The sequence below is a fragment of the Bombyx mori genome, chromosome 3 (genome assembly GCF_030269925.1).
Source record: "Bombyx mori chromosome 3, ASM3026992v2".
Taxonomy (NCBI): domain Eukaryota; kingdom Metazoa; phylum Arthropoda; class Insecta; order Lepidoptera; family Bombycidae; genus Bombyx; species Bombyx mori.
This window is the reverse complement of record NC_085109.1, coordinates 13,845,760-13,870,622: the sequence shown is the minus strand read 5'-3', so window position 1 is coordinate 13,870,622 and position 24,863 is coordinate 13,845,760. Positions and strand designations below refer to the sequence as shown.

Below are 24,863 nucleotides of genomic sequence, written 5' to 3'. Positions count from 1 at the left end.
TTTACAATTAAATAACATCAAGATTTATAGAAAGTGCTGTTGATATGTTGTACGGTGATTCGTTTGAAAGTTTTTTTTTTCATTTATTTTAAATATATTGTTTAATTAATAATATATTTTGTTTATTAGTTAATAAGATATAACTGTAGATATATAAAATCGTTTTATTCTAATTGTACACAAGTATATACAGGCTTATAATATGATAGTATTTATTTGATGTGTGCGCTCAGTAATTTTTAGCTGAGATGTATTTTTTTTAATGAATTTCGTTTTTCAATGTTGTTCAGCCTGCGATCGGATGGGATTTTAGCGTTTACAAAGACAATTTTTGTCACGTACCTTGGGTTCTTCTTGTCTAACTGTATTTGTAAAATTCTCGGCGATAGATACAGGACTGACCGGGCTTTCTTAATGTCTACGTATAATGATGACTGCCTTCAATGGTTGAAAATGAATTCAATTAAATTCAAACATCGGTAGTTTAAATACTCCACTGATGGACTCGTTGAGGGACTTTTTGGCGGGAACGCGAGGAGTGAAGTTGTGTGATTTGTTTTATTTTGTCTATTTAGTGTTTCTTCGGGTTTAAAATTGTAATAATGGTGGTTTATTAACTATTTAATATCTGTGAAAGTGCACAAAAGTGGGAAAATGAAACAAAGCCGCTGGACGTAACTTCTTGGGATCCTCCCAAAAGTCAACTGAAAAAATCTTAGTAAATGACCACCATTTTACTGAGATTATATTATTTCATCCCATATCATCTCAATTCATTTCATTTAATTTCATCCCAGTTGATTAGTGTCTCAAATTAATCATCTTCATTTCATTTAACTCCATAATATCATTTTTCATAAAAATAGGAATAATATAAATTAAAATAAGACATGACTTAAAGGTCTCAGTTACCAGGTCATAAAATCTCTAAAAAAATGGACTCGTTGATATTAAGACTCGTTAAAGACCAAACGCACACAAATCAAACAATAGTCACATCTCTCACTAGTGGACTGTTAATCTTTAACTACTAATACGAATATACTGGTCAATAATGATAATTATGTATATCAAGCTGGATTAGTACTGGAACATGCTCTGGCTTTTGTTATTTGGTATTTTGGGCTTTTCTCGTATTCTGGGTTCGAATTCATACATACAGTTGTTAATTTGAATATAGTCTTTATTATTAATTTACAATTATGTTAATATTAACTTTAATTTATTGGCTAATAAATAGGGTGTGAGATGTAAACATTTTAAGAATAATAAACTGGTCTAAAAATCTTTGTCTATTAAAGTCAAAGGTATGAAAAGTATTTTTTGGATCATGGAAAAAGGCTTTTTTAAGTTAGTATTAATTCTTCTTGTACCTATCCCTCTGATGATATGTTGTGTGTTAGCTTAGGGATCGCATAATATATTCTGATTAGTAGTTGGACAGATGGTTTAAGGTCCTTGATAGCCACATGATCACGAAAAAATCTAGGTAAATAATAATATAAATAATAAGCCCATTAAATAATATAATTATTATGGTATTTAATTCTTTATTTTCAAATCTTGAAAGTCTCAGTATGCATCCAATAGTGCACAATCCATTAGTTTTTTTTGTATTATTTTTTCCTTACCTTTTAGTATAAGTCTGTCTTAAAACTATTTTTGTTCACATTCCGATGTAGTTAGAAGATAGTATAAATTTATAAATCGTTAACATCTCGGAAATTTAGGGAAAGTTGTCACGTCAGGGAAAAGATCTTCTTGCTTTTGTACCTACACGATATCAAAATGCAGATTTCCTGTTTCTAAATGCATGTGTGTGATTCCTTAAAAGAGCATGTTCCAATAACAATCCAAAACTTAAAATCTAATTGTGATAGGCATATTATGATTAATTTATGATGTGTTTTATAAAAACGTTTATCGTAAAGTGCTTTAAACACTTAGCTACATATATTATTATTAATTCTATCACGGCCTTCAATGCACTTATATGACAAAATCTAGGTATTAATAGTATCGGAGATTCTAAATCATGTTTTTATTAAATACTTTTCACTTCATGATCATTCGTCTCCGATACTATTTGCATACATTAGTATAGCACGACTCATAGACATTTCAGCAACATAGTCCCTTCGAATAAAGGAAGAATTTACTATAGTTTTTCATTTCCTTAGTTATTATTGGTCACATCTTACCATTAATGTAATGTTATGTTGATGCCGATGATTTTCTCTTTTCAATTTTCGTTTCTGTTCTTAATTTAGTCTCGTCTAGAGACTCGTTCTTGTGTTCACGTAACAACGGAGTCCTGGCGTCTGATTTATCCTCCATCTTTTCCAAATAGTTTTCGTTTTTGTAGATGTTCACGCGAATGGTGTTGTCGCTATCGACTGAGTCCTCTCTGCTCGACGACTTGCTGTCATTTTCGTTGTTGACCTCCTCGACTTTGTCGTTATGGAAGGCCATGTTGTCGAAGCACTGGACTGGGACGATGTTAACTGATTTCATCATGGGAAGAGCTATGGCCAGTGCCGGTGACATGTCCCGGGGGCTCGGCGTTAATCGTGTGGTAACTGAGAGATCTATTCCGGGCATTAGAGTTGCAACTGTTGGTGATAAACACGATTTTAATTGTTTTTATTAATGAAATATCTAACTTGACGTCGACATGCAAATAGTGTGTTAATAGATTTTAAAAAAATATCTGGATTTAGTATCAGATCACAAAAACAGAATGTTTTAGTTTTCAATCTGAATTCAATGAAAGTACTGATTGTTTAAAAGGAAATAAAAATACTGAGCAATACAAAACAACAGTCCACAGTAAGACAAATGACACAACATCCAAGTGCTGACGTACACATTCTTCACACCTCACATTAAAAATGCAAAAAATGAGAACTGATATATTAACATGATTAAAGTCAATGTTAGTTTCGTGTATAGCAAAAGTGTACCGCTGTAGTTGTCTGTTTTATTGATACTTCATTTGTAGGTTTACTGTTTTGAAAATTGATCGATGTGATGTAATTGCCTGCAAAGAAATCAGAAGAAATTCACTAAAAACTCATCGACAGTGACACGGAAACAAACGCAAATAATAAAACAATTCGAGGCGTTCACCACTATTCTACGACGAAGCTAGGCTGATTCAAATAGGTATATATACGTGTAACCGGACCTTTGTTCCATCCGCGATGAATGGGGGACCCTATTTGATGGCTCCGTGTGCTTAAAGACGTGCAAATGATGATGATTAGTTAGTGATGACTAAGGTAGCATTCCTGTAAGCAAATCCGTATGTGCAGGCGAAATACAAAGCCCGTTCGTTCACCCCAACGGCGTCTTTGTGTTGCTTTCTAAAGCATGTTTAAATTTTTTCTTTTGCAGTTGTTTGGTGTTGTTTGGATCATAGCTTCAAGCTCGCTACGATCACCATCTGTGGAGGATTACATTGCATAAGCTACAGTTAGTATTGTGAGTTCATGTTTAACATTTGTTACTTGGATCAAGATATTTTCTGTTTTTACTTGAGTTATTCTTGATTTTCATTACTTCGGAGCACTGTTTTTCAGCTGACTGTTTTAGTTTTGCTTTGTGTCTTGCTGGGAAGAGTGGATGGTCCCTCACAGGGAGGTCTCCAATGTAGTGGATCGATCAAATCAGGACTACAGTGGGAGGCCCTTTAATTCTTTTCTAATGCAATAATCGTCTTCAAGTACATCCGTGAAATTGTAAATAAACTTGAGGGTGGTGATATTTTCAAATAATTTATCAAATGGACCGGACAACCCATGGATTTTTTCAGCAAAAATAAAGTAGGAGAAAATGGAGGTCTCTTCGTAGACCCGAAAGTTCCAATTTTAGGGGGATCAGCTCAGTAGGATCCGGATTATAGGCAGTTCGCACAAGTATCTTTTGTGAGGATTTAAATGGACTCGTCTTTCATACCTACCGGCTTGACAGAAATTGTATCACCAGTAAATGTAACTCAAGCAATATAAAGCAAAACAGTTTTACATTATATTAAGTATTGAAAAAAGATGATACTTTTACTATTGTATAGTTTTTTAAAGATTTAATACTACTACAGAAAATATCTTTTTCAAATGTACATCCATAATCACACCTAATGCGTCGTACCTTGTTAAGTCGATTAGATGTTTAACATTTTAGTGATAACCATTTGTGTAGTGATTTGTCAATCTCTATCGTGATTTCAGCCAATTTATGTTCATTCCTTTAAAATTTTGACAAGATATTCTAAAACGTGTTATCATACACTCAGAGTGCTTATTACTACAAGTGGTTGGTTTTTTGGAGACTAATCACGTTTAGCTAGGCCGCAAGCAGATGAGTGACTATATTATAAAATTCGCTCACTACACCAACAATGTAAAAAATATTTAATACATTCAATACTTCATTTTGTATACTTCATTTTTATTTAAATGAATTTGTTAAAAACTTCAAGTTTGGTAGCGTAGCAAATAACCTTTATTTCGCCCATTTTCAAATACCCGTTGGTACTTCATTGGTATTTTTTAAGGGTATCTAGACGATTTAAATGTTATTTACGACCGCCTTGGATAGTAAATTAGTCTCCAAAAGGTTTTGTTATTAGTTATATGGTACAATCATTGCTTAGATTAATTATCACAATTTTGTTGTTAATCAGACCATGCATATTGTTAAATGAAATATTAGGTAACTTTTGCTGTAGCCTATCAACTACCCAAACTATTTTCGGAAACCGATACCCGAACGCTGTTAAAAATAAACCGTCTTGTATTCTTGTAATACTATTTAAATATCCATAGTCTGTTTCTCATAAGGGTTTTGGTTCAAACTCATCATTACCCATGTTAGGTCCCATCATATCTTTAGGATGGTTGGTCTTAATTGCGTTCATACGTCGATTGACGACTTGAGGTCCCAAGCCAGGAGCCATTGGTCCAGCTGGGGCGGTCACTCCTGGGGCACCTAAAGATAGTCTTAGTTTCAATAAGCTACTTTTTTATCTACATACTGTTAGATCATTGCTTCTAGAGTTTTTATTATTAAATATCTCTTGAATTTTGAGGAAAACTCGAAACAAACACTTTGTATTAAATATTTTAAAACAGGGTCAAATGCAGAGGGAACGTAATATCCATTAACATCTCCACTTTAATTTGGAGTCTCGACCTCAGACTATATTTAAACTACCAGTGACTATACTTTTTATTAGTCACTACAATTTAAAATGTAAAGTTGAAATTACGGACATTTTTAATGCTATTAATGATTTATAAAAATGTTTTTTTTTTATTGCCTTTGTAGGCAGACGAGCATACGGCCCACCTGATGGTGAGTGGTTACCGTCGCCCATGGACTTCAGCAATGCCAAGGGCAGAGCCAAGCCGCTGCCTACAAAGTATTAATTAAATAAAACAGAAATGGAGATTTCAAAACCTTAAACTATTTACTGTTAACATGTTAGTACACATAAAGCTTATTCATTATGATTTAAATGAAATCGTTGATTTACTACAAGATAAATGCTATGTAATGATTATAGTAAATACATATGTCTATTGCTTAACTACATAGTATAAAACAAAGTCGCTTTCTCTGTCTCTATATCTGTCTGTCCCTATGTATGCTTAAATCTTTAAAACCACGGAACGGATTTTGATGCGGTTTTTTATAATAGATAGAGTGATTAAAGAGGAAGTTTTATATGTATTATAACATCCATAAAATAGTGGAGAAATCTATAATAAATTACAGTTTCCGAAGCGAAGCGAGGACGGGTTGCTAGTTGCTTAATAAATTAGGTTATGCATTTAGACGAATGATAAAGAGATTGCAAATAGATAGACAATTTTGATTGGGAACAATTGGGTACTGCCGCACGTAACACTACTGATGACAAATTTATTACTCTTCACTGGAGAAATCTGTGATGATCGACCAAACAATTGAATGAATTTAGGTAGGCAGCGGCTTGGTTCTGCCCCTGGCATTGCTGAAGTCCATGGGCAACGGTAACCACTCACCATCAGGTGGGCCGTATGCTCGTCTGCATACAAGGGCAATAAAAAAAAAAAAAAAGTCGAAGTGACGGAATTTTTGAAAAACATGTCTGTAGTCCAGGCAGTATATTGCTTAGTAAGTAATAAGTTTTTTACTTCAACAACTCCGAATTAGAATTTTCTTCTGTGTTATAGTGAACTGAAAATACTAGCACTGAAATTAATGACAAACATACTTGACAAGAAAAAAAAACCAAGGTACTCAAACTCAAGGTACACAACAAATGTTCACGATTGACTTCCACGGTGAAGGAATAACATCGTGTAATAAAAATCAAACCCGCAAAATTATAATTTACGTAATTACTGGTGGTAGGACCTCTTGTGAGTCCGCACAGGTAGATATCACCACCCTGCCGATTTTTGTCGTGAAGCGTAATGCGTTTCGGTTTGAAGGGTGGGGTAGCCGTTGTAACTAGAGACCCTAGAACTGATATCTCAAGGTGGGTGGCGCATTTACGTCGTAAATGTCTATGGGCCAGTAATCACTTAACACCAGGTGAGCTGTGAGCTCGTCCACACACATGAGCAATAAAAAAAGTGTCGAATGAAAATTTAACCTGTGGTATAGTAGTTAGTGTCACTTACTACTCGAGCGACGATATGATCTATATACTAATTATGGTATTTAAACTCACGGAGAGGCGGCCTGGTTGGTTCCACATTGATGACTCTTCGCCGCTTCTTCGGGAGCTTGGCCCTCGCTTGCGTGTGCGAATAGTACATGGCGAAGTTCGATACTATAACTGGAACTGGGAGCGCTATCGTCAGTACCTATTACACAAAAGGTTTCTCACATTGAAACAACTGGAAATTGCTTAACGGTTGGCAGCTCTGGACTTATAGCTTTAAATATCGAATCTCATGTTTTTGTGTCAAACTAGACCGTATTTTCCATTGTGTCAATGACGTCACACAACATATTATAGGCCTTTAGATCTCTTGCTTGTACTAAAACCACTTATAAAAGAGCTGAAGCCATTGAAACGGTTTTAGTGTCAGACGGTAGTTTTACCTTAGGTTTATGGTTGGATGTTTGGGGCAGTACCAACAATTTCCCAGCTATTCCACCCTGGGACTTTTGTGTTTTACATACAGTGGTAATCACAACACATTAGGTATAATTATATCTTACGTCTGGTATTAAAGGAAAGCTGCAATTAAACTTACCCCAGCTAAGGCGCAGAGCGCTCCAACGAACATTCCGACGTAGGTTTTCGGCGCCATGTCACCATATCCAACGGTAGTCATAGTCACTAGGGCCCACCATAGTCCCAGCGGTATACTATTGAAGTCATTGTGAGGATTCGTCTGTATCCTCTCCGCGTAGTACACCAGACTTGCGAAAATCACAATACCCAGTACCAAGAAAAACACTAGCAGTGTCAACTCCTTGGCAGAAGCTCTAAAAGTCTGGATGAGGATTTTGAGGCCAGACGAATGTCTTGTCAACTTAAACAGCCTCATAATCCTGATAATCGAGAAGAACTCGAGGATATCAGCGTTCTCGACGTGAGAGGCGTACTTTTGGAGAATGAGGTCGATGTAAAAGCTCATTGTGGCTATGTAGTCGATGATGTTGACCGAGGATTTGACGAATTCACATTTATTTGGAGAGGATATGAAACGGACTAGGATCTCCAATGTGAACCACGCGTTACACACACACTCGATGTAAAAGAACGCGATGTGGGCGTTTGTCTGCACTTTGTCCAGCGCCCAGCTCTGCGTTTGATTCGCAGTCGTGACTGAATAGTTTCTGATCACTGGCACTCTCATGTCTGGATGCGTTTTTAGGCAGAACGATATTATCGATACACAAATGAAAAACACTGATATAACACCGATTATCTGGAAAAAGAAGCAGGGTTAATTACATGTTATCTTTAGTGATTGGTAATTACCACATAAATGTGTATAAGCTACTGGTTATAACATCAGAGAATAGTGGGATAATTTACTGATACAAGAATATTAAATATAGAGCCAGATTACCATAGAATTTTAGTTCAGATAGAGTAACAATTGAAATCTATCAGTGATATCATAGGATAGAACTTTCTATTAGAATCGATATTATATAACATATGCCATAATATAATGATAGTTTCTTAAATTAAATAATTTATTTTTTACTAGCTGACCCGGCAGATTTCGTAGTGCCTCAATCGATAAATAAAAGACCTAAACTTTTGTATAAAATAAACTTAAAACAAACAAAAGGAATCCGTCCGACGGGGGACACATCAAAGGATAAAACAAAATTGATATTTTTATTTAATTCCGAGCATTTTCATGTTTCTATCTACCTTTTAAACCTTCTCTGGACTTCCACAAATAATTCAAGACCAAAATTAGCCAAATCGGTCCAGCCGTTCTCGAGTTTTAGCGAGACTAACGAACAGCAATTAATTTTTTTATTTTTTTTTTTACTTTTTTTTTTATGATAGTCCTAAATTCTATTCACAAAACTGTTGCACCAACATTTAACCTTATTCCTGTTACCAGTTTCCTTAAGCTTGAAACGCACAAGGGATTTTACGATAATTCGTTCGTAGGTTTCACGTTCTGAGGTAAAAAAAAAAATAAACAAAAATGAAAAACATTTCGCATCAACACGTTCACCCTTTCGTTGAAGAAAAACAAGCAAAATAACAAGCTGAAAACGTTAATAAGAAAAGGTAATAATTTCATTCTATCTGCAGAGCGCAGAATGTTTGCTAGCATTTAAATTTTAACAAAGCTAAAGTATTTTCAGCGACTCTAACGAAAAGAAATTATGGAAATTATCATTTACTCGGGAAGGTTAACGAGGACTCGTATTTGTTTGATAGGTAAAAAAAAACCTTTTTTCTTTTCATCCGCTGAAGGTAAATACTAGCAAGCGGTGTATCCTTTTAAGTCGTAACATTTACTTGGATTTGGACTTGCAACAGTTTCGTGATGGCTGTTTTTTCAGGTACAGAAAACAAAAAAGAACGCGTATTCAAATTTTATTATACTTAATCCTGTCAGCAAAGTTTTCTTAAGAAAAGCAAGTTATTGAGTTGGCGCGGTGTAAAACGATACTATAATATACTACTAACTCATCATTAATTATCCTTCCCTTCTCCCAGTCACCTGGGGTCGGCGCAACATGTTTTCTCCTACCATACTCTTATATCATATACCATTTCTTCACTCACTCCCCTCTTACCCATATCGTCTTTCATGCAATCTGGATGGATTTCTTCTTAGTTCTACCTCTTCCTCGGTATCCTTCCACATTCATAGTTAACCTTCTCTTACCAACCTCATTTTCATTTCGTCTCATCACATGTCCATACCATCCCAACTGCGCACTTCTCAGCTTCTCTGTCACAGTTGCCACTGTTAGACTTCCTCTAACATATTCATTCCGTATGTTCGATCCGAACCCAGCGTCCTCGTGACAGCCTAGGGCTCCGGAAACCAGCACGAGGTGCCCGTCGAACATGTGCCGCAATCCGCGGCGTCCTATGTACTATTTTAACAAAATATCATCTGATCACTCAACGGAACTGATGACCTTGTCGTCTCACGCCGTATCACTTAGGGAGAAGGGTTTAGGGCAGGAATGGATAAGGATTAGTGATAATGAAAATCGTTACCGTAGGCACCGTCAAATCGCGACCCGTATTGCCGTGGTAAAAATTCAAATACCCACGGATTGGTTTCGAACACCGTATTCTATCCATTCTCGTTACTCCACACATCCATAGCAACATTCGTATCTCTGCTGCATGCAATCGCCTTTCATCCGCCGCGTTACTAGTATATAGTAGTATAATATACTAGTAACTATGCAAACTATAGTTTTAAATGTATACAAAGCTTTGATAGTAAACTTCAAAGTTCACTTTGCTCTAGTAAGTATGAATATCTATAAACCTCACTTTGATATGTGAGTCCCTTGAAATCTAAATGTGGGTTGGTTTCGAAGCAAACAGAGACAATTTCCTCGTCACGGTTAATGATGATTAAAATGTGGCCGGAGCTAAATAAAAATGCGATGAAATTGAATTAAAATTATCTACGATAACTGTTTTAGTTGACAATTTAACTGCCAATAAACTGTAAGGACTTTTCTGTACTAAACTGTGAATTCCTTTCACAAAACGATTCAGTATACGTTTTATTTAAACATTAACTTGGAGGGTATCGAGTTTAAAGAGATATTCAATTTCTTCTTAGTATTTTATGATTATGGAACGTTGGCACCACTATCGACCTTACGACATGGAATCAAAGTCCAAATTTTATTGCATCGCTACTGTTTGCTTTGTTTCGCTACAGGAAAAGCCAAGAAAGCAGTATTCATCCATGTGGGCTCACAATCCTTCCTACCAGGGAATGTCTGTTTCCGATTGTGTAAAATGAATTATTACTCTGTTTGAATATTAATCAAAACTACTACATATCAGTTCTCGATTATAGATCAGCGATAGTCAGATCTTCATATACATACATATACGATTTAATACTCAAACTCGTAATTCTTAATTTTTTTACTGGTGGCAGGACTTCTGAGTCCTCACGGGTAGGTACCACCACCCCGCCTACTTCTGCCGTGAAGCAGTAATGCGTTTTGGTCTGAAGGGTGGGGCAGCCGTTGTAACTATACTGAGGTCTTAGAACTTATATCTTAAGGTGGGTGACGCATTTACGTTGTAGATGTCTATGGGCTCCGGTAACCACTTAACACCAGGTGGGCTGTGAGTTCGTCTACCCATCTAAGCAAAAAAAAAGCGTTAGTTACTATTACTATTACTGGTGGTTAAGTGGTAATTTATCTAGCTGCCGAATACTACAAAGAAAAATTGAATGCCCACATCGACACATAAGATTGAAGTGACCGATTCACCACTCTTCTGCTTTGGAGTAAAATCCTCTTTCGGTGCGACGATTTTCGAATATTATGACTTTTCTTTCTTCAATCGAGCTGTCCGCGGTACACAGCAGTTTGATTCCAATAACGACAGTCACCACTTGCGATATATATATTATTGCATAAGTTGGTGGACGAGCTCACGGCCTACCTGGTGTTCAATGTTTACCGGAGCCCATAGACATCCTTAACGTAAATGCCACCACCCGCCTTGAGATATGAGTACTAAGGTCTCACTATAGTTACAACGACTGCCCCTACTCTTCAAACCGAAACGCATTACTGGTTCACGGCAGAAATATTCAGGGTGGTGGTACCTACCCGTGAAGACTCTCAAGTGGTCCTACCTCCAATAAATAAATTTATTAAGTCATCCGAAAAAATGTTTGCAGAATCCGCTGAAGTGATAAAAATTGCCAAAAGGGCCAAAAAAATAGTAAATAGTATCATACCTTAGCAGCATTTGAACTGTACGGCTCATCGAATAACGACCACATTTGGGGCTTCAGATGTTGCCACCAGCTAACGGTTCCTTTTAGGTAATCTTCTTCGAACCCGAACTTACGGGCGACCTCCTCGTCAGTGGGCTTCTCAGTGTCCAAGTCGAGGCGGTCCAGGACGGCCAGGGTTTCTTGAGTGTCACGGTGCTGTAAAGTAGCCCAGGATCAGTGAAATTCAGAGATTGAGATGAGGAGCGTGTTGACTATTTTTATTTCCCTACATGATAATTTTAATTATTGAGAAAAATACTAGGACCAGTTCAGAAAGAAGACGGTTCTTGGCACGTCTGGAAAAATAAGGATGTGGAGAGGATTTTTGGTGAGCCAAATATTCTGGGGGAGATGAAGGCACGGAGGCTCGAATGGCTCGGGTATGTAGTGCGTATGGAGCAGGACCAGGCTGTGAAACGGGTGTACGCGGGTGTACCGGAGGGACGCCGCCTCGCAGGGAGGCCCAAGTACCGCTGGTCTGACGCTGTGGAAGGAAATTTACGTGAGCTCCATGTGTCGGACTGGCAAGGTGTTGCGCAGCGCCGGGATTAATGGCAAAGTTTATTGTCGGAGGCCAAGACCCACTTCGGGGTCATAGCGCCAGCTCAGTAGTAGTATGATAATTTGCAGCGGGTCAGTGTGAAGGAACTGGATGCGAAAGACAAAATACCTGAAGAAGAAAGAAAGAAAGAAGACGAAGATAACAAGTGTATATAGGAAACGAAAAACCTGAATTAAGTATCTTGTAGGAATTCAAATCTTCTGTCCATCAAATAGAGCTACATAGCTGCACTTAAAAAGATCAACATTCAGATGTGCTTTCTATATAGAATATAGATATAGTATATAGAACAGAACATCCACTCCAAACGATTTCTTTTATATCAGAACACAATTGGTTGTTTAGTGGTTAATGAGTTTGACCATTGGAGTTAGAGTTAGAATATTCCACATCTGAAAGTTTTTTTTTTTTTTTTTTATGATTGAAAGATTACTGTTTGCCCGGAGGCCTTTCCAGCTTCACCAGGACAGGTGGCAGAGCAAAGGCTCAACCAGGAGGGGTGGGATTTGCTAACAGCTGCCCGAGCGCCTCCGAAGGAGACCTAACAACTCAAGAGCAATTGCTTCGCGAATGAATCTACTACCGGATCGGAATCGCGACCCACTGAGAAGATCCGGCGAGAAACTCAGCGGGCTGATGCATGGGTTAGGTTGCACGTCGACCTCTTTGTCGATTTCGACGAGTACGGTTACCGGGGTTCCTCAGCCTGCTCCTAGTTTTAGAGCTGAAGGTATCTTTTTTTTATTTTTTATTGCTTAGATAGGTGGACGAGCTCACAGCCCACCTGGTGTTAAGTGGTTACTGGAGCCCATAGACATCCACAACGTAAATGCGCCACCCATCTTTGAGATATAAGTTCTAAGGTCTCAAGTATAGTTACAACGGCTGCCCCACCCTTCAAACCGAAACGCATTACTGCTTTACGGCAGAAATAGGCAGGGTGGTGGTACCCACCCGCGCGGACTCACAAGAGGTCCTACCACCAGTTATTAGGCAAATTATAATTTTGCGGGTTTGATTTTTATTACACGATGTTATTCCTTCACCGTCGAAATCAATCGTGAACATTTGTTGAGTACGTATTTCATTAGAAAAATTGGTACCCGCCTGCGGGATTCGAATACCGGTGCATCGCTCAACACGAATGCACCGGACGTCTTATCCGTTAGGCCACGACGACTTCAATGCAAGAGTTATTGGATCTGATGGATCCGTAAGGACGTGTCTAGGGCGACGACGGTGACTGGCTCCTGCGTGATCAGGATTCGGGGAGTAGTCAGTGGCGGCAACGATAAGGCGATTATCATGACGCATGAATGTATTTATGTCATCTTTTGTAATCCATTAGGATTGTTTTTATTACGCTATTAGGTTAATTTGCTCGTAGGAGAATAAGTCCTCCATAAGTCTGTTCTTTGTCGTGATCGCTCGAAGCTTGTAAGATTAATTCTTTGTTGTACATAAATAGTTCTTCAAAAATAGCTATTCTTAAAAAGTTATGTATGTGTGCTTTGTTAATCCTTGGATAATGCCATGTGCTAAGGTAAGCCAAAGGGTGATATGACTAACTACTGGGACACATGTTCTATTCCCGGTCGATGTGAGTCGATGTGACATTAGGGTCTGCATAAGCTTGTTCATGTCTGTGCTCTAATATATATTTTGATGCTTACAGTTCCTGCTCATAACTGTCCTTTATTATTATTAACTTTAGCTTACTTTGGGAATAGGATGGTAACGGTATTTTTTTATTGCTTAGACGGGTGGACGAGCTCACAGCCCACCTGTTGTTAAGTTAAGTAAATGCGCCACCAACCTTGAGATATAAGTTCTAAGGTCTCAAGTATAGTTACAACGGCTGCCTCACCCTTCGAACCGAAACGCATTACTGCTTCACTCTTGGCAGAAATAGGCAGGGCGGTGGTACCTACCCGCGCGGACTCACTAGAGGTCCTACCACCAGTAAAATAATTTCGAAAATTTCGAACAGTAAAATGAACGAATAAAACGAACCGCAAATTTCTTTGGTTTTCCATATGAATTAAAACCTCAATATTTAAAACGATACATTTCGTGTAGTCGATTGGTTGTGACCGCAAAAAATATTGTTTCATTAAAAAACAAAGCACTCAACTTTTTTTTATTGTCTAGGTCAGTAATCGACGTCACGGTCCACTTAGTGTTAAGTGGTTACCAGAAACCATAGCCATCACTAGTATAATTCCACTCACCTTGAAACATAAGGTCTCATTTGTGTGGTAAAATAGCTGTTCCGCCCTTTAAACTAGAACGATTTGTTGCTTTGCGGCAGAAATAGGAAGGGTAGTGTTACCAAGCCGGGTGAGCTCACAAGACACCCTACTACCGGTAAGCGATAAGGCAATGTATTTAAATAAAAATGAATTGCTGTTCGTTAGTTTCGCTAAAACTCGAGAACGGCTGGACCGATTTGACTAATTTTGGTCTTGAATTATTTGTCGAAGTCCAGAGAAGGTTTAAAAGGTAGATAAATATGAAAATGCTCAGAATTAAATAAAAATAAAAATTTTGTTTTCTCTTTCCGGACGGATTCCTTTTGTTCGTTTTAAGTTTATTTCATACAAAAGTTTAGGTCTTTTATCTATCGATTAAGGCACTACAAAGTCTGCCGGGTCAGCTAGTGTTAAATGAAAATTTAAATAATATTAAATTAAATCCCGAGAACTTCGACAAACCAGTATTTCTATGAGGGCAAGGAGTGTCTTCTAGGGCCTTGTGTTATTGCTATAGTTGAATTGTATATATCGGCGCAACATTACTATTTAGTCAACTATGATTAGTTAAAGCTAACTGTTTCCTTAATATTGACATTGTTGTATAATGTAAGTCCAACCCGTGTAAAAAATTGCTTAAGACGGTATTCATAATAATTCATGACTAAGCTACCGACACTTTCAATCATAAATACGAGTGACTATTGTCGCACAATACATTTCGTCTCGAGCAGCCGAACGAGGCAGAGCTCTCCGTTGTTATTGTTGTACGCTTGAAATTTAATAAATGGAATTCATTGGAGAAGTGAGTCTTATTTACTGTCACGATGGAAGATAATGACAACAACTAACAGAATGGTGGCAGGACCTCTTGTGAGTCCACGCGGGTAGGTACCACCACCCTGCCTATTTCTACCGTGAAGCAGTAATGCGTTTCGGTTCGAAGGGTGAGGCAGCCGTTGTAACTATACTGAGACCTTAGAACTTATATCTCAAGGTGGGTGGCGCATTTACGTTTTAAATGTCTATGGGCTCCGGTAGCCACTTAACACCAGGACTGTGAGTTCGTCTACCCATCTAAGCAATAAAAAAAATGGTCGTTCGTAATAATAATGTGGCGCCATCAGTCTCTGACGTCACCGCTCACACCGTCATATAGATAGAAACTTGGAACGCCACCACCAAAACAAAATTAAATGTAAGCATGAGACAAAACCTTCGCATCAACACAAAGACCGAAACGCCGACAGGCTGAGTTCAACTTTCATCCCGCAATTTTTTCCAGCGGAAATAATCTCCACTCTAGTTCCCCTTTCAATGCTAAACGGGAAACAAAGAAAATTCAATTTCATTTCCTCTTTCGAGAACCGCTAAAGCGCATTTAAGCTTTAAGCACAATGCAGCGGAACGGCTTAAGTTCACTTACATCGATAAAAGGACTTAAAGCATATGCATTGCAAAATAACGTTTTGCCGGAACGTGGGTTTAAATAAATAAAAAAGAAAATTGAGGAATTTTTTTAAAATGAGTATCAGGGCCCTGAAATTGCGATACTTTAAGACAAATATTTTGTTTGTATGGAAACTAGCGACATCTTGTAGCGGATGCCCCTAAACTTATATGTTGTTAAAGTTAAGGCATTTAATGTTTGTATAACTAAACACAGAAATAAAAAAAAATCTAAATAAGTCTTTATTTGTTATAGATAAATTGATTAAATTTTATCAATTTGTAGTTTCTGAAAATATACAAAATCCTTCATTGAAAATAAAATAGAGGATGGGTAATTTGTTACTGCCATCTACAGGAGCAATGAGAAACTAACCGAAGCGAAGCCATCTAGTGGCCAACGCCCATAATAATTTTTTTTGAGTGCTTGAGTTGCTTAACTATAACTAATTTATATGTATTATCTATGATAAGTATTCTGCTTTGAGAAATAGTTAAACAAGATCGCATTTGAGCTTACTTAACATTGTAAATAGCTACTAACAAAAATCGTTTGGCAATGAGAGGAAAAAAAGCCACATAACCATTTTGTCTTGGCCTATTATAGTTATAATTTCAGTTTTTTTTTTTTTTTTTTTTTTTTTTTTTTTTTTTTTTTTTTTTTTTTTTTTTTTTTTTTTTTTTTTTTCTTGCTTAAATAGGTGGACGAGCTCACAGCCCACCTGGTGTTAAGTGGTTACTGGAGCCCATAGACATCCACAACGTAAATGCGCCACCTACCTTGAGATACAAGTTCTAAGGTCTCGAGTATAGTTACAACGTCTGCCCCACCCTTCAAACCGAAACGCATTACTGCTTCACGGCAGAAATAGGCAGGGTGGTGGTACTCACCCGCGCGGACTCACAAGAGGTCCTACCACCAGTAATTACGCAGATTATAATTTTGCGGGTTTCATTTTTATTACACGACGTTATTCCTTCACCGTGGAAGTCAATCGTGAACATTTGTTGAGTACGTATTTCATTAGAAAAATTGGTACCCGCCTAAGATTCGAACACCGTTGCATCGCTTCAACACGAATGCACCGGACGTCTTATCCGCTAGGCCACGACGACTTCAAAATATATCATTATTTATTTATTTATTTATTAAGTTGCACCCACAAAGTGATCATCGATACAAAACATTGAACAATTGACAAGTTCATGGCAGATGTCACCTCAATTATAGGTGCAATCGACAGTGCATTAACATCAAAAATAAAAAAAAAATTACAGCTAACATTTGATTACATTTCATTCATTGCTTAAGACTTATCACTGACTGTAGGGTACTATTACTTTTTAATAGATATTTCAACTACGGGATCCACAAATTACAATCGTCATGCACGATATCCTTTATAATATAGCTTTTCTGCTATTTAATGCTCAAACATATTCATTGATGCAGTAAATTTTCAGTCATCAAATAGTTTATCGGAAAGTCAATAGCTGTTAAAACTTACCATAGAGTTTCAGTGCTTTATACCTTTTCTCGTTCGTGGAGGATTTTGCTACGTCTGAGGTTTTACGAACAACGTGCTAGTTTTTGTTTGATATTAAATTGGTGCAGCCACCGGTGTATCTTCGCAATATTCCAAGCGTTATTAAATTTGCTTGTTTTTTTTTTTACTGCCATAGCAGGATTGTGTGGTTTTTTTCATCGCGTTTTCAAATATGTCTTTCGTAAAATCTATATTCAGAATAGTCTGTTAGATTACTCTTCAGAGTATATGAGTACGGAACCCCGGTGATTTCTAACTATTGTTGCAATATTTAAAATTCGTGGTAGTGCATTCTGTGGTCAGTATTTTTTTTTTTAATTAATTGTTCATCCCCTGGGTTTTCCGTAAGCGAGGTATTTTGGACTTGAGTAGAGTAAAAAACTGCTTATCAAACTGCATGTCGCTCAATAACCAGTGTCTTTAGATGAGACAAAATCCAAACGAGATGCACAATGCGTGCCTTTAGTGCTAAGCGCATCTCTACGCCACTCTACCACAGAGCGAGATTGTCAGCGCCATCGAATAGTAAACGGTCGACGTCGCTTTAAACACGTCATTACGGATCCTCCCGATCCATTTACGCTGCTTTTAGGTACCTCAAGCACCGGTCACCGTCCTCGCCGAACATGTCGCTTGCGAAGAAGAGCTCGGCGAGTAAATTAACCCATAGACAGAGCCCACTGAGTTTCTCGCCGGATTTTCTCGGTGGGTCGCGTTTCCGATTCAGTGGTAGATTCTGCGAAGCACTGCTCTTGCTAGGGCCAGTTTTAGCAACACCTCTGGTTTGAGAGCCCCAAGAGCTCACCTACATACTAGGGTAACGCTGATATAGCCTATCAAGGCTATCAGCATAGGTAGGGAAAAAGAAGCGCATTACATTAAACATTCTGCTGAGTCAGAACCAGAAACAAATGACAATATGAGACAATTTACCAAGTCTCTTGAGTTTTTCGGACAAAGAGTTATCTGAAGAAAACCAATTAACTCTTCAGACAAACTTAACCCGCCGCTTTTTTTAGTGTATTAATTTTATTTCGTACGATCTATGGCGTATCTCCGTGAAGCGCGTGTTTGAGAATTCCAATACTATTTCACTTGGGAAATGAGGTAACCGAATTATTTAGTAGATCAAAGGAAATTTGAGTATCATATTATGCGGATTACAAATTATCCACAGAGTACTCGTGCGACTGTTAATTATTCTCTGCGATAATTTCCTTAATCCCCCCTATATAAATATATAAATACGGCTATTATTTAATATTGAGGATTTCTTCGACGCTTAGACAGAAGTGATCTTCGATCTTATCTGTAGTGATGTCCAGTAATTTCAGGTGATTGGAATGAATATGTCTCGGGGGGAATTGGTGTGGTACCGAATGTAGAGAACATTATAATTCCCACATTAGTCCAAAGATTCCAAACGTTTCGTGAGATCTGGATTAATGACAATCCGAACGACTTTCTGTCGGAGTCAAATGGAAATACTAGTTTTTGGGTACTCGAGCTTAGTAAAGACAGCAGTCAATTTGGCTTCCGAATGGCTCCGATACTGAACATAGAAATATCGAACCTAAATATTTTAAAACTCTTGATAGGGTGCAGGTATCCATAAAATTGAGAGTGCCATGACAAACGGCCTTCCTCCGCGGTGGATGTAAGCCTGTGTCTTCATGGTTTTAAACTCAACTAAATACAATCACTTGGATATCCATCAATCATATCAGCTCACGATTAATATCTTATAGAGTTTCGATAAATTTGTGCATTTTGGACATAATAATTCGAAGCGAAGTATATTCGATTGCCATATCCAGCAGTGCTTGAGCTAATGACAATCATACCAAAAGTTGAAAGAAATAAATGACAAAGCTCTTAGGATATATGCGTTTAAAGTTATATTTATCAGAAGGCTAATTTCGTATAAGAACTTTAATGTTATCACTATAGTGTTTTCTCTGTCTATTATAACAGATTTTAATTCCTTTTCGTTATTTGGCTGTAATAATCAAACAACATTGCTTTTCGTTGTTTACTGGTGGTAGGACCTCTTGTGAGTCCGCAGAGTGAATCTATGGGCTCCAGTAACCATTTAACACCAGGTGGGCTTGTCCATCCATCTAAGCAATAAAAGATCAAGCATCAGCTACTGGTTTGGTCAATGACTGTGCTGTATTGCTTATATTATTTATCTTTAGTACTACCTGTGTGTAAGTCATCCAACAACACGGCTCCACCTGGTTGGCATCCAGACCCCAGAACTCCAGCTCTTCCTCGAAAAGTGGACCGCAAACGTCTGTTGGGTAGTGCAGTTTGCCCGTCCTGTTAAATAAATGAATATTAAAATTGTTTTATTATTGTAGGTCGGTTAATAATTGCAGGGGGAGCTTGTGAAATTAGGGTTATCAGCGCAAAGACATCACGGCGCAGTTTTTCTTGTATTTTTTTGGAACGAAGTTCTTTATGGGACGATGCGGAGGGGTACACTAACCTGGAAAAAACGTCCGTAACGTAAGATTTTTATTAGTAATGCACACAGTGTAGTACGACTTAACTTTGTCATAACGTACAAAAAATAACATATTTTTTTATCATTCATTGACCACGATCTCAGAGCGTTGTTTACGCAATACACTAACTGTTATGCAAACAACCGTGAATGAAGTGTACCACAATAAGTTCGCACGTTACCGAATGACCGTGGGTTGTTACAAAACCTTTTTTTACCTTTTCGCTGGTAGCCTAAGAGGGTATTCCAGCTACGGCCGGACAGGTAGGTGAGCTCACGGGCTCAACCTGAGAGAATTTGCTAACACTAGCTCTAGCAAGAGCAGTGCTTCGCAGAATCTATCACCGGATTACAGTCACCTAAGTAATTAGCGACGGCCACGATAAGAGGATTTCCGTGTCGCGCCACTTTGTCTAAGTAGCGTTTTCTTGTACAGGTTGGATGAAAGAGCTCACGGTTAACCTTTACCAAGATTGGACTCCAGTATAATCACGTCATACGAATAGGTGTAAGCAACGTTCTCTTATTGATTTCTATAATTGAAGAGGAAAAATGTATTTTCTTCTGGGAACACAAAATCCCCTACCGCAAACATTTCGGTTTCCCATCGCTTCTTCAAACAATTACCTCGTGAAACTACGTTCAATTAATTCTTGTATTCCAATGGGAGTTAACCTTTATGCCCGCTATTAATGAAAGCGATGTAACTAACACGGTATTTTGTCCCTCTCGATCTTCTGTGAACTAGAATGTCCATGACAAAGACAAAACACAATATATGTGTTCCTATAACATGTAATGATTATACATCTCTAAACATGATTACAATTGTTCTGAACTAAAGTCAAAGTGGGAGATAAATTAACACTACTTCAATGAATTTAGAACGGTGATTAGCCCAATCCAGGTCAGTGCCGAAATTTAAGTCTTAAACTTACCAATATATCTAAGCGAAGTTTCACGAATGGATATCAATAGAATTAATTTCGCTCTCTCGGTATAAGGGCCTGTTGAAAGAGACCCTTTTATAGGACCAGACATACATAGAGGTTAGCGATAGTGTAAATGTTTAGAGTCTGTGATAGATAGACGACGTTTAGGGTAGTATGATCTTGTGGTTGAGTAAACAGATAGAAATTTTCAATGAAATTGGAGGAGAGACATTTACTTTGCTAAAATTACAGAATAAATTGTACAGTCACATTATACATATTATTATGTACATAAATTCGTAAATGGTTTGCACTAAGGATAAACGGATAAGGATCTAAGGATAAACACTATTTTAGCTTTACGGGGAGAGAAATCGGCATCTAAGTTATGACGTTTTTACGACTTTTTCAATTTTCTAGTTAAATTCGTTGAAATCCCAAAAATATATATATATATATAAATATTTGTTTTTAGCTTACTCTAATGTCTACGTTCATAGTTTTGTCGAATGGATTTACAATAGTGAAACTGAGCTGCAAGTAAATATAAACATTACAATTCAAAAAACAAACCAATCTTTAAGACCTACCTAGTAAAAATTTTTAACTTTTTTATATTTTAGGAATTAACTAGTACTTGTACTAGCCCGGAGGTCTTTTCAATTTCACCAGGACAGGTGGGCGAGCAAAGGCTAAGCCAGATGGGCATGGGATTTGCTAACAGCTGCCCGAGTGCCTTCAAAGGAGACCTAACAACTCAAGGGCAGCTGCTTTGCGAGTGAATCTACTGACGAGAATCTACTGAGAAAATCCGGCGAGAAACTCAGTGGGCTGATGTTTGGGTTGGGTTGCAAGTCGAACTTTTTACCGAGATCGAAAATTGTTACTGAGGCTTTATTTCAATCTTGAAGAAGACAATAACGTCACAACAGTTGATCAAGGTTATATAGCGCAATGATAAGTCGAAACATTTAAAATGTAATAACGAAATAAATGGAATAAACTTGAGGTTTGACTACAAAGTGATCCGTTTACCCTATCTAACAACTTAGCTGGAATAATTTAATTAGATAATTTCCGTCTTAAGGTAATATTTTTGCCAGCTTCTCAGCTAGAGAGCAATTTCGACAAATCTTTTTATCCCCTAATTAGATTAAAAACGACAAAAGCTTGATAAATTTACTTGCTTAAATTCAGCGTATTTTGTTGTTTGCAAAAATAGGTAGGTAATGGACAACTCGGAATGAGGTTCCTATTAGAGCTTAAGACACATCATAAAGTTACTACACCCTTCGGAAGATAAGTTTTTTTAATTGCCGAATAAATTCAAACCCCACCTGGTTAAGTGATTTTACTGGAGCTCTCCACGTGAGATACGAAATGAAAGTTTCAACTGTATTTTATAATGGAAATTCCACACTTCAAACTGTAATGCAAAAATACTTGGTGACAGGAATAGAGAGGACTATGGTACCTGTTGGTGCGGTACGGTACACCTTACTACGATTTATTACAATAGAAGAAAGGTCGACGTTGCGAGCACAAACTTTATAACTAGCTCTTTTATTTTTTTATATTACATTATTTTTGCATCTTGAATGTATATTTTTTTAATTGGCCTTGTAGGCGTACGACCATACTTGAAGGTGAGTGGTTACTGTCGCTCCTGGACGTCAGCAATGCCAGGGATAGTAACAAGCCGCTGCCTACCGTTTAATACTCTCCATAAGCCTCGTTTGAAGAAGGACATGTCATAGCGCTCGGGAAACACCGTAGAGGGGAACTCATTCCAAAGCCGGATGGTACGTGGCAAAAAACGGTCTCTGGAAATGCAGTGGATGAACGCAGTGATTCTAGATAGTATGGCTGAATTCTACTCCAGTGGCGGGTGGTACGATGATGAGGACTGAAGGTAAACACGAGATGATGGAATTATCTCGAACATTGCTAGGTCAATAGTTATTTGAATAAGAGTCTTCGGAAATAAAATACTGTTTAATCTGAATCATAATCGGAAAGATGAAGCACATGTCGTGTTTTCAAATAGACCACTTGATCATGTATCAAACAAAAGGCATCTACATCGATCATTCGTTGTTCCACGTTATCAATGCTGCTACCGTTTATATGAATAGAGCTTGGAGTCTTTGTGTTTGAATGTATTGAAAATAATTTCTGTAGCGACTTGGGAATTTTGAAAGGCTCCAAGATAGGCGCATGTTTAAAGGAAGCGACGGTATTGGTGAAAATCGAATGAGTCAGGCGAAGCGACATTTTATGGATAAAATATTTTTGGTTTTTGCTTTAATATTTATGGATGGGCTTAAATATGGATAGATTAAGAAGTCGATGATAGAGGTTTAACATAAAATTTAGAACTCCACTGAACCAAATTTATTTTATTGTTAAGTATTATGAAAAACTAAAAATTAGACGTCTTTAATATACTGCAGCAGATATTTATGGGCCTAGGGCCCGTCAACCACCGATGTGCGACCTTTGTGGTCGAGCCCTTAGCGACTGATTCATTAACTGAATTTTTATGTAAAGAACGTGGATTTTAAAATAAAAAATACACTGTGTCACAAATATTTGGAATTATTTTGCTCTCTCCTATTAGCGGGAAATTTGCACTCAAAATAAATACATAAGTGAAACACTATTTTATAAACACTTGTAATGTTTTGGATGTGTACAATATTATAATATTTACAGGAAACGGAGAAAACGAGGCTAGGCACCAGACGATAACAATGTTATTAATATCCATTACAAAGATTTTAATTTTATCTTAAACTTAAAACGGCGCGCGAATCTGACAGTAGTTCTATTTTTCCAAATGCAAAGGCAAAGGTATCATACCATACAGCCTAATCTTTTATATTCTTTTTTATGAAAAAGGATAATATGGAGTGAAATGAAGTTGATTAAATCGAAACATTAATCAATTGGAATGAAATGAAATGAGATGAGATGAAATAACTGCAGTAAAATTGTGTTTATAATTTCGGAGACTTTTTCAGTGGACTTTTTGGAAGATCCTGAGAAGCTACGTCCAGCGGCTTTGTTGTTGTACGATAATTGGTGTTTCAATCGAGAATAAAATTTCAGTAAGATTCAGAGGCGTGTAGTCTGGTCGGTTGAGTTAGTTTTATACGCTACAAAACCAAATTTACCTGTAGTAGTTGAGGACTTGCGCGAAGACCCCTGGGTGTCGGTCGAAGAAATACTCGTTGAGCACCGGGTCGTAGTTGGCGAGCGCCTCCGTCAGCCGGGACAGCCGCGTCGCGGGGATCTTCTTCAGGGTCGCCTTGTAAGTCTCGTGTCGGATACCGCCCACGTTCAGCACGACGCGATTCTCCGCGTCCATATTTAGAAGATTCATTTCTGGCGGGAAAAATTTAATTTTCGTTGCTATTGGATTTTTAATTACAATCTAATTAACGTTGAAACTGTAACAAAGGTCACTGATTAAGTTTCTTCTCCTTTGTCTTAATTAGTCATAAACATCATTTATCCTTTTAAATAAAATTAAGTGATTTAGTTCGGATGAGCAATGAAGCTCAAATGAAAAAGGAAAGGGATTAATTTTTTCAATGTTTATTTTAATATAAAATCTGTCCCACTACAAAAGAGATGTGAGCCTGTCTGACACTCTACTTACTACTCTAAGCGTGTTGTGGATAATAAAATATACTTTTAGGTTATTTAGGAATATTATGTTCTTTTTTTTATAATAAATTATTCGCCTTAAAATATATTTTAATTCTATCTTTTTTTTTCAATGCTTCTCTTTTTCCATTGAGGTAACTCTTCTCTTATGTCCAATGAACTATTGAATACAAGCTTGATATTAATGCACTCAGTATATTGAGAATTTTCAGTCTCACACAAACTCTTGTACCGGTCACTGCTTTTACCAAAGTGCCCTTGATTTCTCCGGGGACCCTATGCATTGCATTCTTTATTACGCAATTGAGGAGTGTCATGTAATTCCGCGTAGGTACTCAACAAGCTGGAATTCGGAAATTTCGTAAGCCGAGAAGGCTTCTCTGTAAACGTGTTGATCGTTTTAATGGAAATCGTGAATAATTCAAAAGATTCCGAACGAAGCTACTTCACAGGATGTCAA

At 37.4% G+C, this 24,863-nt stretch overlaps 1 protein-coding gene across 3 annotated transcripts in view; it reads right to left on the bottom strand.

Annotated features, from left to right (window-relative positions):
- Window positions 1–1,126: 1,126 nt before the first annotated feature.
- The window catches only part of LOC101745515 (potassium voltage-gated channel protein Shaw), a 93,568-nt gene continuing 69,831 nt past the window's right edge, over window positions 1,127–24,863 (bottom strand). The window contains exons 4-11 of one of the 3 annotated variants that reach the window (XM_062676788.1): window positions 23,908–24,118; window positions 19,495–19,612; window positions 11,442–11,636; window positions 7,254–7,934; window positions 6,722–6,857; window positions 4,867–4,989; window positions 3,188–3,445; window positions 1,127–2,612 (exon numbers count right to left, since the gene is read on the bottom strand). In XM_062676788.1, coding sequence (XP_062532772.1) covers window positions 3,366–3,445; window positions 4,867–4,989; window positions 6,722–6,857; window positions 7,254–7,934; window positions 11,442–11,636; window positions 19,495–19,612; window positions 23,908–24,116 — 1,542 coding nt within the window. In that variant the 5' untranslated portion in view covers window positions 24,117–24,118 and the 3' untranslated portion in view covers window positions 1,127–2,612; window positions 3,188–3,365. Of the gene's footprint in view, window positions 3,041–3,187; window positions 3,446–4,866; window positions 4,990–6,721; window positions 6,858–7,253; window positions 7,935–11,441; window positions 11,637–19,494; window positions 19,613–23,907; window positions 24,119–24,863 lie in introns of all 3 variants that reach the window. The other 2 variants (XM_038020317.2, XM_062676789.1) reach the window with 2 other exon arrangements.